The 17,118-nt window shown below is 41.7% G+C and overlaps 1 protein-coding gene across 6 annotated transcripts in view; it reads right to left on the bottom strand.

Moving 5' to 3' along the window:
• Positions 1–375: 375 nt before the first annotated feature.
• The window catches only part of KIF26B (kinesin family member 26B), a 404,391-nt gene continuing 387,648 nt past the window's right edge, over positions 376–17,118 (bottom strand). For 5 of the 6 annotated variants that reach the window (XM_037895351.2, XM_043543373.1, XM_043543372.1 and 2 more), the window contains 3 exons: positions 8,648–8,850; positions 7,337–7,487; positions 376–5,103 (listed from right to left, as the gene is read on the bottom strand). In XM_037895351.2, coding sequence (XP_037751279.1) covers positions 4,955–5,103; positions 7,337–7,487; positions 8,648–8,850 — 503 coding nt within the window. In that variant the 3' untranslated portion in view covers positions 376–4,954. The remainder of the gene's footprint in view (positions 5,104–7,336; positions 7,488–8,647; positions 8,851–17,118) is intronic. The other variant, XM_043543371.1, reaches the window with a different exon arrangement.

Genomic DNA, 17,118 nt, shown 5'->3' with positions numbered 1-17,118 from the left:
TCCATCCCCTGAGCGCTCCGCCCCATCCAATTGCTCCCTGTCCCCTGACTGCCGCCCAGGACCTCCTACCCCTTATCCAACCCCTCCACCCCCTTACCATGCTGCTCAGAGTACCAGGACTGGCAGCTGTGCAGCCCAGAGTGCTGGAGGGGGGACAGCCCGGGGCTAGCCTCCCTGGGCGGGACGGTCCCGTGGGCTATAGTTTGCCCACCTCTGTTCTAGGCCATAGAGGCCTCAGAGGATCAAGCTGTGTCACACAAGGAGAGGAAAGAAAAGAAGACTCCTCTCCATTTCTACGACTGGCCGTGCAGTAAGTCAGCGGGCACTTGAAGAAGCTACAAGGAGACTTATTCTCCTTTTCCTCAACCAGTTTTCACACAGCTGTAACTCTAGTGACTTTAATGGAGTTGCTCTTCTGTTATGGCTCTGTAGATGAGAGGTGACTCAGGCCCATTATAACCGTACAGTATTGCTTTAGGAAAGGACAGGACCAGTATCAGTTTTCGCTTACATTTCCTCCACGTAATCCTTGCTTACAGTCTAAGTTCTCTCTAAGCTGCGCAGCTGGGCAGCCCCCCAGCAGGCTATCAAGTGCTGTACACTTCAGGTGTCCCTCCTGCCATTCCCATGCTGCTCCCGGGAGCCTCCTGCTTGAGAGGGGAGGGGGTCAGGAAGTGCTGATGTCCAAATGGCCCCCTCCCCCTCCCCTGCCCTTGTACCCCATCTCCACAGAGCGGGGCACACCACAGGGCTCAGGACGGAGCTTGAGGCCAGCTGCTGCTGTGTCTGAACGTGCCCAGTCTACTTAAAGGGGCAATGCGCGTCTCTCGCTCTCTCTCTCACACACACACACTCTGTCTCTCACACATACTTGTTTTATTGTCGTTGGTACTTCGTGATACTTCTTTCAAAGTGTGTTATTTTAGTTTTTTGACTGGTCTGTGCATTTCATAATTTTTATTTCTCTCATGGTTAAATTTAATTCTTCGAGGAGTGATTTCTAAAATTCCTAACCTGTCCTGCTTGGAGAAATTATCCTACGGTAACTTTTTAAAAATATATTTTCTATTAGGTTTTTGGTTTCTACTGGTGATGCACATGGATGGAAAAAATTAGTGGGAACACTGCTTACAACTGAATGAATTATTCAAAAATACCGGGTTTTCCATAACCTTTGCTGTGCTCTCCAGTATCTAAAGTGATCACTCCAGCCTTCCACAAAGTCCTCTCCCACTTGGATCTCGGTTTTTAATGTGGCCATTATTATAGAACATAGGGGACCAGCTGAGCTGTCCACATTCAGATCAGATTCAAACTCCCCCTAAGTCAAGGGTTTTCAGGTCTGGTTTTGATTTAAGAAAAGCCCTGGTCTGATCTTAAACTCGTATACCTCCACTACCTCTTTATTTATGTTTGTGTGGGTAAGCGAGTTCAGAATTAGAGCCAAAATGCCTTGTCCTTACAGTGCCAGGGACAGCCATGGCAATGCAAGCCAGTACCTTGATGTCTTTTTCAGTCCTCACTTTGAAACCTGAAATTAGAGAACTGTGACCACCTCCCATTCATGTTAACGGAATGTTCACTTTGAAACCTAATTACAGCCAACGTTGCTACATTCAACTGCTAGTTGCCTGGATGTGCTTCTCACATCCTGTCATTCCATTCATTTGAAAAGATGTTCCAGTATGCAAATCCTGGCATTCTATTAAGTTGCACATGGAGAAGTAAGATACCTTGATTTTAAAAGGACAGTAGAAAGTAAGAATAGCATTTATGTTGGCACTTGCTAAAAAGTGTGGGATTGCCAGGGTGCGGCTTGTAGAATTTTTGGGTCTTCCAGTAATAAGGTAATAAATATTTCTGAATGATCCATTTTGTGTCTTAGAATGATATCTGAAATATAAAAATAGAGGCAAATAAAAAGCTATTTTCACCCAGGCAGAAATTCTGCAGCTTCAGATGTAAACATGTGGCAGATTTTCATTCCCCTTTATGCATTAATTCTCAAAAGTACAGTAGTAGATCTTGAAGGAGGTCCATATATGCTACAAAGAAATGACTATATATTTTAGCATACAATACTGATGTGTGGTAGAATTGTTCATCCTCATTAACTAAGTCTTTGTCCCATAAGTAAAATGTTTGTAAGCACTGTGATTACACAGCAAATAAATACTACAATAGGCCAAATTCTTCCTTGATGTAACTGCATTGACTTCATTGGAGCTACATAAAGGATGAATTTAGCCTATTGTGACTAACAAAGTTAAGCTAGTAAATAATATATCATTTAAAAGGATTGCTAGCGATACCGTTCAAGCTCCACAGAGCTCTTCTTCAGAGCTGGAAACTCAGACCTGAAAAAGAGTTCTGTGGAGCCCAAAAGCTCATCTCTTTCACCAACAGAACTTGGTCCAATAAAGGACACTACCTCAACGCTCTTGTCTCTCTCATATCCTACATGGCTACAGCAATACTGCAAACATGTTAGACAAATGGGAGACTTCTTTGTAATGTCTTAGAATCTACAGCTGTAACACTGCTAAACATATGGTCATAGCATTCAAGACAGTAACTTTCATGATCACTGAGCCTAAATATTGCAGGTAACAGGGACTGTACTATGTAGCTGACATTGTGCACACCCAGGTGATGAAAAATGATGTACAGAAGCTTAAATCCATACAAGTGGTCACATTTTGCAGATAATATGTGAAAGTTTGGGGCCAGAAGGACAATGCAGTCTACTTACCAAGTCAGATGTCAGGTATTAACATGTTCTCTGTGTTTACTATTTGCCAGCCTATCACTTTGTTTGCATCCAGTATTTGCTAGCTTTTAACATACTGCTTTCCATTTATAATCTGTCTGTAGCTCCCTAACACCATTGTCTACACACACAAGATACCAACATTATGCAACTGGTTTTCAACTGAGGAATAATTATGCTTCCCAGCCACTCCCTGCTCTGTGTTTGATGAACAGAGTTTACGCAAGTGCATAACGCTAGAGTAATACAACAGAATAGCTGGGATTTCATATGCACACACGTTAGGAATCTCCAGTTTATGAAATCCACAGTAATTGTTCCATGCGCATGTGTAGAGTTTTCTGTTATTTATTAATCCTTTGCTTAGTGCCATCAGTTTGCTTGATGTATTACAAACAAAGGGCTTGATGTTGTACGTGTCCTGTATGTGTCCAGGAAGCATCAGGCCCACAAAGTAAGACATCCTGAGTCCCAAGGAGCTTTCAGCTTAAGGCCCTGATCCTGGAAAGAGCTTTATGTAGGCGGGGTTCTGTGCAAAGGTCCCCTTGCATGGAGTTCACTGCAGAATCAACATCCAAACCTGCACCACTGAAGTCAATGGGCACTTCACCATGGACATTAATGGGACATTAAGAGGCCCATAGCTAATAAAGGAGGTATTACATATAGAATGTGATTGAGTTTCTAAACCAGTGATTAGAGGCATATTGGAATATAGGTTAAATTCTGCCCTTATTTTCTCCCAGATAACTCCACTGACTACATAAGCCGAGGGTTGTCCAGGTGTGTGCTTATTTCAATAAACAAAAAAACCTGTGCCAAATAATTCAGTGTGTTATAAAATGGAAGTGCTCATATATGCACTGAAATAAATACAACAGCATTTCTTCGCACATGCAGAGCTGGACCCATTGGCATTAGTGGGACTAAGATTTGGCACTTAATCTGGTATGGAAAGTGACATACGCTCCATGCCCAAAATGATGTGTCCACTCATTTATAAGGTGTGTTTATTTCTTGAGCAATTACAACTGAGCCGAGCAAGTGCCCCTCAGTTATAGCCATGACTGTGGAATGATCCATCACAGAAAAAAAGCAGATGAAAAATGTTTTAAAAATGGAATAACTCAAGAAATGATCAAATTAAATGTCACCAGATATTTCACACACACCCCCCCAAAAATCATTCAGTTTTGGACTGGTAAGCATGAGAACCTCAGTTTAAAGGGTAATTTTCCAGAAAGTTATTAGTACCTGAAAATAGGGGTTTGAGAGGAAGGTGTCTTGTCAGCCATAACTCTGGCATCACCAGGACAAGGCTAAGAGTATATCAAAAAGGAGAACAAATGGTAGAGTTACATCAAATGAAACACATATTGCAGTAGTTATTTTGCAATAGTTTTCTTTCTCCTCTTCCATGGTACCATGTAAAACTCTACCAACAGTAATATTCACAATGTTCTTTAACAGATAAAACACTTTAAGAGCAAAGAGGGTGCAATCTAACCTCACTCACTGCCAGAAACAGTTTTCGAACCATCTGGGAGAGGTAATGTTCTCTTTGAGTGGCCTTACTCCGGTAACGATAAAAGACAGTTAACATTTATTCATATGCTGTACTGATTAGGAAATATCTCTACAAACACAAGTTACTTAGAAACAGCAAGTCTGAAATAGGAGAAAACACCAAGAGAAAAAACAAGCTGTAAATACATTTCAAAAATGTTTGATTTTGTTTCCTTTGACTAGCACCATATGTACACAAGAAAGTATGAACATAAATGTTTGGATAATAAAGATTTGCAAGGCACTTAAATAGTCTTTCTCTGTAATATTTTTTTTATGAAGCTCTCAACAGCAGTCCATCCTACAACCACCCCTTCCCCTCTCTCAGCTAACACAGGGGAAGAAGTCACTTCTGCCAGCAGTTCTTATTTACAAACATGTCCTTAAAAGTGCTCTTTCAGGCTAGGGAAATTGGCATCCTTACGTCTCAGTGTTGTTGCGTTCATCACATATTTGTTTTTTTTATGCTATTCTTCGGTGTTATAAAGAAAATCTCTTCTCTCTCACACAGTCAAAACTTGACACCAACCTTCATCCTCATTCTGTTGTCTTTGGGGTGCTGTTTAAAAGGAGCAGGAAGGGGGGGTAGTAGTTTGAAATTTTCTTGAGGTTGGTCGTTTATCGACGTCTGGAAGTGATGTCAAAGCAGGTGATCATCATGAGGTGGGCCTTGCAGAAGTTGACGCGGTTTTCCAGACGCTCAGTCACGCACTCCAGGGCCTCCAAATACTCCAGGGAATCCAACTCAAATACCTGCTCCAGGTCAACTGTGAGAAAGGAAATAAGGTAGTGAGGACAGTGGACAAAACCCAGCACACATTACTGGGACAGATGGGCCTGACCCAAGCCTTTGAGCCCACCCCTGTTATATACATTATCCACTCTAGGTTTGCATTTTCATTTAAAGCTGCATTTCATATTCAATGAGCGTGAAAATAGTACAGTAGCATATTAAATATTAACAGCAGTTTCTTCATCTAGTGTCATGCTCTCCCATCTGCTCCAGAATCACTGATTACTGTCGTCGTACCACATCTTCACAGAGCCATATGCTCTCCCCCAGAAAACCACCCCCAAATACTCTATAACAACCACAGTGCTCACGGTAAGTACTTTCCATTGATTGGTATGAGGCATGAATGTGTGTGTTTCACTTTCCATGTTAACTTGGTTCTGTATGAAATATGCAGGTGGAACCCTATGGAACCAAATTCAGAAGTGATGTGTAGGGTAAGTTAGATCCATTTACCTTGATTTAGTCCCCCTTATACTCAGGCCCTGCTTCAGTCCATCCCCATTCAGCACATGTGCTTAAGTCCCATTGACTTTCTTAAGTGCTTTGCTGAATAGGGATAGATTTAGAGACTTAGGCACGTGCTTAAGTGCTTCGCTGAATTTGGAGCCTTACACTTTCTTATGCTTTGAATCCCCTAGACCTGGTTACACCTGTTTTCCCCATTGGTAAGTGAGTCTTACATGTTGGAAAGCGTATGTTAAAGTAGGTTGTGGGCTAACTTAACTTGCAACATTTTATGGCTCCTAAGCACATATATTAAGAGAGCTTGGATTCCCTTGCACAGCAGTAGTCTGGGTGAGGGTAGATCTGAGGGAATCTGGCTAATCTACATCACCTAAACTTCACTCCTAAAGTCTGGAGTCTGTACAATGCTTGAGGATTGCCTTGTTTCTCCAATGGGAAATGGAAGCAACGGAGCAAATGACTAAGTGAATGTTGATCTGTGCAAACTTCCAGTGGTCACCTTTAAAACTGTGCGTATGCCCTTGGTAATTAGATTACATTTTTGCAACTGTCACGAGACTCCCCCTGTCAAGTGTACCAAACACTGCAAATTCTGTGGTAGTGTTATCTGCTGCACTTATCAAAGGGAAAATTAGAACTTTTCAAAAGCAACTGCTGCAACAAAAGTCCCATTGGCTTGTAACAATTACAAGTAGCAACTACCCCAAATAAAACTGGATTCATTTTTTAAAAGAGATATAGACACACACACACATCCCCCTAGAGTGTCTGAAGCTATGTCTACACTACAAAGCCTAAGTTCACATACCTTTGTCAGCCTCACTACCTACTGTACATGCAGCATATGCCAACAAAAGGAATTTTTCTGCTGGTGCAGGAACACCGTCTCCCCTAATGATGTCAGACACTTTGACAGAAGCCCTCTTCTATCAGCAGAGCCGCGTCTACACTGGGGGTTTTGTCAGCATTGTGTGGCACCGGGGGTGGGTGGGGGGGGGGGGTGTCTGCTTTTTCACACACCTAACTGAAACAGCTATTCTGGTATGTTTTAAGTGTAGACCAAACCTGATTGTCACTCATCTGCGTGCAAGTATGGATTTTTGCATGTTCATTGCAATTCTTTTAATCTTTTTCTTCTAGGCTTTTATTTTTATTTATTTAAGTCCTCCTTGGTTTGAGGCTAGGATAGTGAATTCCTTTTAAGACGAAATTCTATGAACTTTAGCAATTTCTAGCTATAAATAATAGGCCAAATTAATCCTGGATGCAATTCCATTAGAGTCAAAAGACAAATTTGCTTCATAGTGTTATTTGGCAGAAGGATAGTAGATTTATTATACATAGACATATATCTGAGTGTATAATGTGTGAGGCCAAAAATTAAAAAATAAAGAAATTTAAAAATCTAATTTTCTGGAGCTGTGGACTGAGACACATGAGCGTTAATCTGGCAATGGCAAGGGCAATATTCACCATTACAATGGTGAACCATTCCAGTATTCGGCTCCTGGGCGAATAGGATTGTTTTCAGCTCTGTTGTCAACATTTAATAGGAATTATGTGGGGAACAGTTCTAGAAATACAGTCTCACTCCAGCCCCTAGGTCACATCAGTTCAATTTAGTTTACAAATATACTAGCTTACATCGCAGCCTCAGCATCAGTCAATCTTTCTGCCTCCCCTCAATGAAATAAACCGAGGGCACTTATGAATACAGGCAATTAAAACGAAGTCCTTACATTCACTAAGCCATTTATTAGGATCCAGCATCAGGTACTGTTTGGTCACCTCCAGTTCCCTCATTAACCACTCGTACTTGGCCCTGACCTCAGCAATCCTCTGCTGGCGGTGCTCCAGGATTTTCAGCTTGGCATTGAAGCATATCAGCTCCTGCCAACCAGGAAAAAGGAGAAGGGAAAGAATAGGTGAAAAGGGTAAGAAAAATCCATCCTGGATTCAGTCAGTTTTCCAGTCAATAATAACTATAAACCACTTAACATGGAAGCAGGTAAAATCACTGGCCAGAATAATAGGTGGTTTTATTTTTTGTTTGGTTGGTTTGGTGTTTGCTCTTCACAAGCGAGGCTAGGATATACAGGTAGAGCAGCAAAAGCTAATAGCAGCTATAATAATTTATCAATAATGGGCAACATCTTGAAATCCAAATTAATTCAAGCAAAAAAGTTGCTACAATTCATTTCCCTAGAAGGTTGGTTGGTTGTTTTTAAGTAAGGACATCAGGATTTGACCAAATAGTTAAACTCCTCAGAGTAGGAAATCCATCTCCCACTACGTGCTATGTAAGTAATAGATACAATATTACAATTCTATAGTAAATAAGAGCTGATAAAAATCAAATTTCAAAAACGTTCAACAAAAAAGGAAACAGTTTTGTGAACATATTTGCATTTTTGACCAACTCTTAATTCATTATCATTAATACTTGTATTTTGAAAGCATCAGATATTTAGGGTGCTGAACAACAATTTAAAATAACGTACAATCTAAATCATTATGAAACAACGATAAAACAAACAAAAGCCAAATAATGTGACATGATTAAAAAAGGGTGGGGAGGGTCGTCGACAAAGGTCAAGAGAGATTATCATGGAAAACTCCATAGCTGGTGTAAGTGTAGCTCCATCGACTTCAAAGGTGCTTCACCAAGTTACACCAGTTGAGAATCTGACTCTTAGACTTTCCAGATGCTTTTTAGAAGATGAGAGGGATGAGCTTGGGAGGATGTCGAGGGAGAGAAAATTCCGCACCTAAGAGCCACAATGAGCAAAAGCACAATCACTCACTCTCCCAAACAGATGGTGGCAGGGCACAGAGGTCAATCAAGATGAGGATCATTGAGCATGTGAGTTTCTGGAAGTTTCTGATAAAAGAAAGCCAGCTTGGTTTGCAGCTGCTCATCTATGAGCTTCGAGTTTTGATTTGGAACCTAATCCTGTGAGATGTTGAGCAGATCCCAGAAGCTGCTCATCACCTTTCAGAATCAGGCCTTTAGGATCGAAATAGGAATCAGTCCTTGGAGGTGCACTCACCTTGCTGTCCCCTCCTCGTCGCCGTTGGAGTCTCTCCACATCGTCTATCTCATAGACTTTGATCTCAAAGGGTTCACCCATCCCCCTCTGTGCACTTCGCAGTGGACCATCTACCCAACGGACCCCTGGGCTGTTGGCAGGTTTTCTTACTGGGGAGGTTGTATCAAGTGACAAAGCCGGGATAAGTCTTCGTCTCTGAGACCCTAAAGAGTGCATGAATTGTCAAGTTATGTTAGCACAGTTAATTCCTCTCATTTCTGCTCCTCCTCCAAAAGAGACCTCTACACACACGTAATATAAATAAAATATAAATAAAATAAATAAATAAAAATAAATTAAAAAAAAATAAAAAAAAAACAGTGAGAGAGAACCTGAAGACATGAAGGTTTGGGTTTTCTTAACTCTGAACATAGAGCACCAAGTCACTAAGACCCTGTACACAGGATGGCCCCAGTTTGCAAACACCTCTGTGCATGCTTTACTCATGTGCATACATTTACTGACATGCAGAAATTTCTGCAGCAGGGTTGGAGTCTGCTGGTGAAACTGGCCTGACATGTTCTACTATGGTTTTACCAGGGGTTCCTTTGACTAGCGTGGATTGATTTTTTTTTCTGGGAACAATGCTAGCCAGCCCATGCTAGCCTGCCCCCATTAGGGAATCTAAATCACTTTGGGGGACAATTTCAAATGGCTGCCAACCTGTCCTTTGTGCCAACTTCCATGAAAAGTCAAGGGGAGCTAGGTGCCCAACTATCATCTGTGCCTTTGAAAAGGAACAAGCGTAGAACTACACCTACACCAATTGTGCTCTGACTTGGTTTTCACCACCAGAGTTTCTATGCTAGAATTTTTCCAGAAACTCTCTCACTGGGGCACTTGCACCATTGCAGCAGTGGTAGGAATGACATAGTAATGATCAGAACTGCATGGTGAGAGGCCATAGTGGTTCAAATACCAGCAGTTCCCTGCATATGGTTTCTGTTCGTGGCACCACTGCCGGGGAGGGCAGTGCAACGGTTGAAGAGTTTTAGAAAAAAGGCCAGTAGAGACAAAGCTGATGCAGTGTGGAAAGCTTCTACTGTACTACTAATTGCAGTAAATATGGTGCTAACCTAATGACGAAAGAAAGCAAGAAAGGTGTGTGTATAGGGTGATGGGAAACAGAGAGAGAGAGACTTACACAGGCAGAGAAAAAGGAATCAGCTATATTTTTCTTCCTGGCTTAATACAGTAAAAGAGACAGATGGGGGGTGAGGGGAGAGGGAAACATGGTTGGTTTATTTTCTAGCTGACAGCTACTGTAGTGTTCTTCCAGGAGAGGTTGTGGGGGAGGGGAGAGAAGCAGCCTGAATGAAATCATACACTGGCTCTCTTGGCTGCAAAGACTCAACCTGGTGCCAGCAGGGGAAGGATACAGCATAATCGTGCACAGATTTTATTTTAAAACCAAGATAAAATCATTTAGAGGAATCTCAAAAACTGCATTCATTTTAAGTTCAATGTAAATATCTAGTAAACTACTGGCAAGGTGGTGTTTGGGTAAAAGCTAAAAATCTCTTGACCTTCCAGTATTTGCATTTGCAAATACAGAATTAGATCTGATTTTCCACTAATGTTTGCACACCAGCAGAAAAATAGGCAAACAAGCATGTCTTGTCCCACTGATTTAGGGGGCTGCAGGTTTGAAAAGAATACTTTTAAACACTGGTGAATCATTTCTCCCACCATTCACCTTCCCTGTGAAAAACCTGTGGCTAATCTACAGAGCTTCTAAATTGGAAACAGCCATCCTGGACCCTAGATGGTTCCAATTTAAAATACTCTTCCATACAAAAACTATGTCCAGGCAGTTTTAAAATGAAGCACACAGATGACTAGAAACGTCCAAATTAAGGTTGCCTGTGCAACCTTGTTTCTGCCCCCTGTATTTCAAAGCAGTTTTTAATTATATGTTCACTAACTGTGTTCTCTTCAGGATACCTGGAGAATGAGGCAGCTGCTCTAAATATAAACCCTCAGGCTTCTGGGCATGAGCAAACTTTTAAACAAGGGGCAAATGATTCCATAACTGCCCACTTCAGGGTTTCTAGTACCTCCCTTTGTAGCAGCTGGCGCTGGCCCCTGTCAGAGACAGGATAGTGGACTAGATGGACCATGAATCTGATCCAGCATGGCAGTTCCTTTGTTCCAAATGTGTTGTGGGTTTTTTCCCCTTATTGCTCAATTTGCACCCCCCACCCCATCTCATTCATTGTACTCCAATCAATCCCCTCCAGCTGTCTGCCTCAATCACTATACATCCTTTCCTCATTCACCATCCAATCCACACATTCAGGCCTGGTCTCCACTTAACATTTTTGCTGACATAGCTGTGTCGCTTATATATATATATATATATATATCACACACACAATTAACTGACATAGGTATGCTAGCAAGCCCCATTGTAGAAGCAGTTACACAAGTAAAAAAAAGGCCTTTTGCTGTGATAGCTCATGGTGTTTGATGAACTGGTATGAGCTATACAGTATCAGCAAAAACACTCTTTTGTTGGTAGAAGCTGCATCCACAGTAGAGGATTTTGCAGGTATAGCTATACCGGCAAACCCTGGTACAGGGTGTCATGCTGAAAAAACAGTGCGTTATCCTGTAATTAAAAAGGTGTATCACAATGCAGACACAAAAGGGGGCAGAGTTAAGCTTGTGTGTGCAAACTTAACTTTGGTATTTCTAGTAATAAAGAGCTTCACTTTGCAACTCTAGTGCTTTTTTCATATACTTTCTGTATGGAATTTTCTAGGTGTTTTGAAAAGGAAAAGGATAAAATACAGTGATTCCATAATATGGAACTATTTGCTAGACAGCAGACGAACCTTCTGCTCTGCACATCATGGGCCTGATCCAAACCCTATAGAAGTCAATGGAAAGACTCTGCTCAATGAGGCAAGGGCTCCTGTGGTGCACAATCTTGAACCGCCAATGCCACAGACTTGTATTCTCCTTTTCATATAGTATGCAAGCATGCAGGGAGCCTTCAGATCTTTGTCTCATTCCATGCATCCTCTTACAGATCACATTTCACATGCACCTACACGGTAAAGGTGAAACTCCACTTAGCTTATCTACTCGTGTGTATGCAAGTGTCAATGGAACACTGGCAGATTGTACACAAGCTGTAACCCAAAACCAGTGAGTTTGTGCAAGATACACTACTGGTAAGTCAGTATTAATATTTACACTGTGCCTTTCCTATGGAAATTTAGCTAAACATTTTTTAATGAAAAACAGAAATGAAAAAGTTTGTGGGAAATTTTATTTTGGTCAAAATTTTCCTTTTTTTTGGTCAAAAATCAAAAACTTTTCTCTCCAAATTTTCAGTTTTTAGTAAAAACGTTTGGCTTTTGTTTCAGTTTTCAGGGAGTAAAATCTGGTTTTGGTTTTCAAAACCCAGATATTTTTTAGCAAAATCCATTTTTTTTTAAACTGAAAAAAACCATCAGTTTTTTCATTACCTCCCCCCCCAATATTTTCCCATTAAATATAGAAAAAAATATATTTCAGATTTTCCCCATGAAAAATAATTAGCATTTTTACTTGCTCTCATTATTAAGGGTTTATTAATAAACACAGTACAAATAAGAAAACCAAACTGCAGGGGGCCTGCCTATGTACCAAAGTCAGTGGAGGTCATGGCAATTATTTCAATGGGCTTTGGACCAGGCTACAAGGTTATGTCTATGTTACCGTTTATATTAGTGTAGCTCTGGTAGTGACAAGAACAGTGAAAGCACTGGTTTAGACAGGCTGATGCTTTTTTAACCACCGTGTCATCTAGGCGTGCTCTGGGTAGGGTTAGACAAGTGGTGGTTAAAGTGAATCTCTCTAGTGCTCCCAGAATTCCTGCTGCTGGTGGAGTTATTTACTTATTGCATGATTAGTCCATGTTATGTTCCGCCTGCATAGGCAAGAAATAAACTATGTAGTAATATGACTTGGCCACAACTTGTGTAACCGTGTAGTTTAAATAGGGCCTGAAAAAATCAGGAGGACTGAGTGAGGAATAGAATCCAGATCTCCTGACTCCCAGTCCCCTACTCTAACCGTTAGATATCTGTTTCCTTCGTATTTTTCATACCCTCTGTTAGCATCACAGTATGGTAAAGCAACATCAACACGGCCTCAACTGAGAAAAGGGGCTGAATCCCTGACAGGTACTGGAAGAGGTGTGAGACAAATGAGACTAATAAATAGTTTACTGGCTGTCCAGTCCCCAAGCAGTTTTCTGTGGCTTCCTATGACTGGAAATGAAGGGCTACAGTGGTTCTCCCCAGCCTGCTGCTTGCAAAGACACACAAAACTATTTTAAAGGTGTTTTTAACTGGTCCCCAGCACTTTTGTTGTTTGCTTTCTAGGGAACGAGGTGCTGCCAATTGGCACAACAGAAGAGGCAATATGAGCACTCAGAGAAGCTTTGGACTTAAGTGCTTGAGAATGAATTACAGTGAGGGAGTTCTGTGAGGAAGAGGCCTGGTCATGAACCATTCACGTTAACCTAGAGACCAATGCGTACTGCTACCCTGCGTGACAAAGCTACAGATAGAAGGGGGAGACTGCAGAAGAGAAAACTGCAGAAAAGACCCTTAGGGAAAAATCAAAAAACCCATAGGGAATTTTGCCATTGACATCAATGGAGCCAGGATTGAATCCACAGAATCTAACGGAAAATGACCCCCCTTTCTATAGGTTGTTTGCAAGATCACATAGAAATTTATGGCAAGGATACAGTTGTATATTAAATGCTATAGAATCATCAAAAACAAAATAATATCACTTTCTACAGGATTTCTCCATAATGGGAGACTGTAGAAATAGACTTTAAAAATGTATGGCAGACTGAACCACCAGATCAGAAACAGACAGTAATGTAAAACAGAGACACTGGAGAAATTTGCTATCAACTCTGTCAGAACTGCCCTGCCATCCTGCATTCACTTTGGCAACACGGGTAGCCCTTGTCATATCAATAAAGTTATTGAAACAGAAAGGAGAGAGAAAGAGAGAAGTCAAGTCAGGGAGAGACAGACTCTTTGTCTCCAAGCCCCCTATGCTAGGTTAACTAGATGAAGCTGCATCATCAAGAGTAAAATCGACATGTGACGGATGACAACACAGACCCAGCAAGAACTGACCAGATGGCACAGTAAATGTGGCAGTGGCCTGACAAGAGACAAATGCAGCAAAGGCACTGTTTGAAGTGACATGACTAAATTGCAAAGCTAAGAGTGACCTTGGTCCAGTGGCCCCACACAGAGACAACCAAAGGGAGAGACCAGCTGTTAACCAGCCGTGAGATTAAACAGCACCAGGCCAGAGAGTGGTAGAATTCTTGCATAAGAGTATAAAAGGGATAACCAATTTTGTTAAAACACTGAGGGCTTTACTTATGCATTTAGAAATGTACCATGTCACCTACTCTGTCAAGAGCCTGGCATGTTCAGGTTAAAGAAATCAGTTATAAAATAACAAAACACTAACCTTTCAGCTTAAAGGAATATCACCCTCACTTGGTAACAAGTGATACCAATTTTTCTCCTGACTCAAACCAGTCCACAGTGATGAAATTGTTTTTAAAACTAAAGTGTAGCAAATTTGGAGACTGATCTTGCACAGCGTGCTTCTATTATGAGCAGACTGTGTTGGATACTTCCCAAAAGGTTCTCATCCTATTGCAGGATCACGCATTGGAATTTTTTAATCTGAGAACAAAGCTGTATCTTGCTACTTAGTACATGTGCAATTTTATATATTCATGGAGTCATAGACTTTAAGGCTGGAAGGGACTATTATGATCATCTAGTCTGACCTCCTGTATAGCACAAACCAAAGAACCTCACCCAATGAGTTTTGCTTCAAGCCCGTGTGTTAATGCATACATCCATTTTCATGTCAGAGGGGGAAACGTATTAACGGTGCTTACGTGTTATTTTTAGTGCTACAAGGGTTCAGCTGAACGCAACCAAAACTCATCCTGGTGGGAACTCCTGCTTGTGACTCATTTAATATCACCTCTGTATAAAGCATTTAGTTTGTATTTTCTCCAGTGTGCATGTGTTTGTTAACACCAATTTTTTATGTAATTGGTGCAGATTTGGGTTCATCTCATAGGAGATGGGACATGCCTCCCTATGGGAGATTCAGGGCCTGATTCCAATGGCACTTATAGTGGTATAACTGCACTGAATTCAGTGGAGTTACCCAGGATTCACATTGCTGTGAGGACAGAATCAGGACCTTATTTGGAAATAGGGGGAAGATGTTACAGGGGTGTGTAGTAGAAGGGTGGTTTTGCTTTTTAGTACTCACACATCCCCATTTGACCCAGTGCGAAAGAGGAATCATATGATCCAAAAGGTGGTTTACATGGGCTCTTACATTAGGCCATGTGTCCCGGTGACCATCACTAGGTGGACAGGCAGAGTGGACAAGAGTGGCAGAAGCGAATATGAGCTCATTGTGTTTTCCTAGTCAGGATTCCTGTCTGGGCTGCCAGTGAGTTACCACAATAATCTGGCTCTCTGGTCTTTGTTCCATCAAGACATTAAATAAACACAGGCCAGAGAGACCTGATCCGGGTGGGTGGACCCTTACGTCTGCATGGAGTCCTACTGAAGTAAATGCAGCTCGGCACAGACACAGGGGGCCATCTGTGCAGATCTGACTACAGGATCAAGGTATGTATGTGTGTGGGGGGGGGCATAAGGGGAGGGTCAACGCTTTTCATTTTTACTGACTCTGGATGATATATCTTTGCTTTTGGGCATGTGTTGGGGAGAAATAAAACGAAACAACTCCCGCATGTTTGCAGTGACGCTGAATGGAACCTAATCTATTTAAAATATGCATTGATTAATGGGCTACTTATTAGCCTGGGTACCTAAGGTATGGTGTATCTTGACAGGAATTCCTACCGCCTCTAGTCCTTCCATTTAGTCTCTGGGGTTTCTCTGATTTCACATTAAATGGGCTGGGTAAGGAGGTACATCCAAAGCAGCATTTTAGGATGAATGCCACAGAGCAGGTGACAGCTTGCTCATCCACGATAACACACAAAGACAAGGATTCAATTGTTCAAACACAGATATATTTTTTCTTTAAAAAATACCCCTTTGAAGACACATGTTTATTAATGGGCTCTGTGGGGCTGGGAGCTCATAAATCTTTACTATGTAATTAATAAAGTGCTTTATAGCAGACTACAATGCACCACTCCTCTGCTCTCCAGCACGTTGCTTAAAAAAGGCAACTGTTCAACCTGGAAGCTTGGCAGTATTAGCACACATCCATCCATGCCTCTCCCCCTCCCCCTGGTAGTGGATATATGCAAACACACACGGTGCACCAGCAATCTGTTCAGGCCAGCTGACCCGCCAACAATATAAAAGCAAGTCATTCGTTTTCCATTTGAAAAACTAAATGGATATCAATACCTCATCCTAGAGCAAAAGAAATCCAGTCCACTGATTCCACTGCCAAACCAGTAATAGTGGTCTCAGTTATAGTACAGCAGGCTGTTTACTAAATAGCCTCTCCTGCATCTGACTCTAAGGCCAGGTCTACACTACAGTCCTAGATTAGCATAACTACATCACTCAGGGGCATGAAAAATCCACATCCTTGAGCAACACAGTTATGCTGACTTAACTTCCCGTGTACACAGAACTATGTTGACGGGAGGGCTTTTCCTGTCAACACAGCTACCGCCTCTCAGGGAGGTGGATTAACTACGCCAACAGGAGACGCTCTCCCGCCGGCATAGGAGTGTCTTCACTACACCACTGCATTGGTGTAGCTGCACTGCTGTAGCGGTGTACATGAAGACAAGCCCTAGGGCCTTGTCTTCACAGCTAAAACAAGTACCTTTTTTACCTCAGGGTACGAACGTGTGTGAACTAGCCCATAGTAGAAAAACGCAGTGAAGACCAGGCCCTTTATTTTTACCACAAGACAAACTAAACAAAGTCAACTGCAGGTGGGGGATAGTGCTGACCTCAGCTAGTTTACCTCAGGATAGCACGTGTGTGTTAGTTACTGCAACGTAAAAAATATACTTTTTGTAGCGTGACAACAAGGCCTAAAGCTATGTCTTCACTGTAGAGTTAATTTAAATGAGCTACACCCACATTAACTCCTTTCGAGTTAGTCTAAGTTGAGTGAGAGCAGCCACACTGTGAAATAACAATTTGAGCTGCACAGAATGACTGGGTTGGCAGCTGATGAGTTGCCTATTCCCCCTAAAGGACCAGCCAATTTAAAAGCCCCACCACACTGGAGTTAAGGCATTTGGCTGGGACTTGAATTGGGCGCAACGCTCAAGTTATAAGTCAAATTAACTCTGTAGTGAAGACAAGTGTTGAGAAGATTTCATCTTTAAGATACTACAGACAAAGGACTCTCAATCAACTAGGTAT

This window comes from Chelonia mydas, chromosome 3 (genome assembly GCF_015237465.2).
Source record: "Chelonia mydas isolate rCheMyd1 chromosome 3, rCheMyd1.pri.v2, whole genome shotgun sequence".
In the NCBI taxonomy this organism is placed as follows: domain Eukaryota; kingdom Metazoa; phylum Chordata; order Testudines; family Cheloniidae; genus Chelonia; species Chelonia mydas.
Note: the sequence above shows the minus strand (reverse complement) of the source record. Positions and strands in the feature narration are given on the sequence as shown.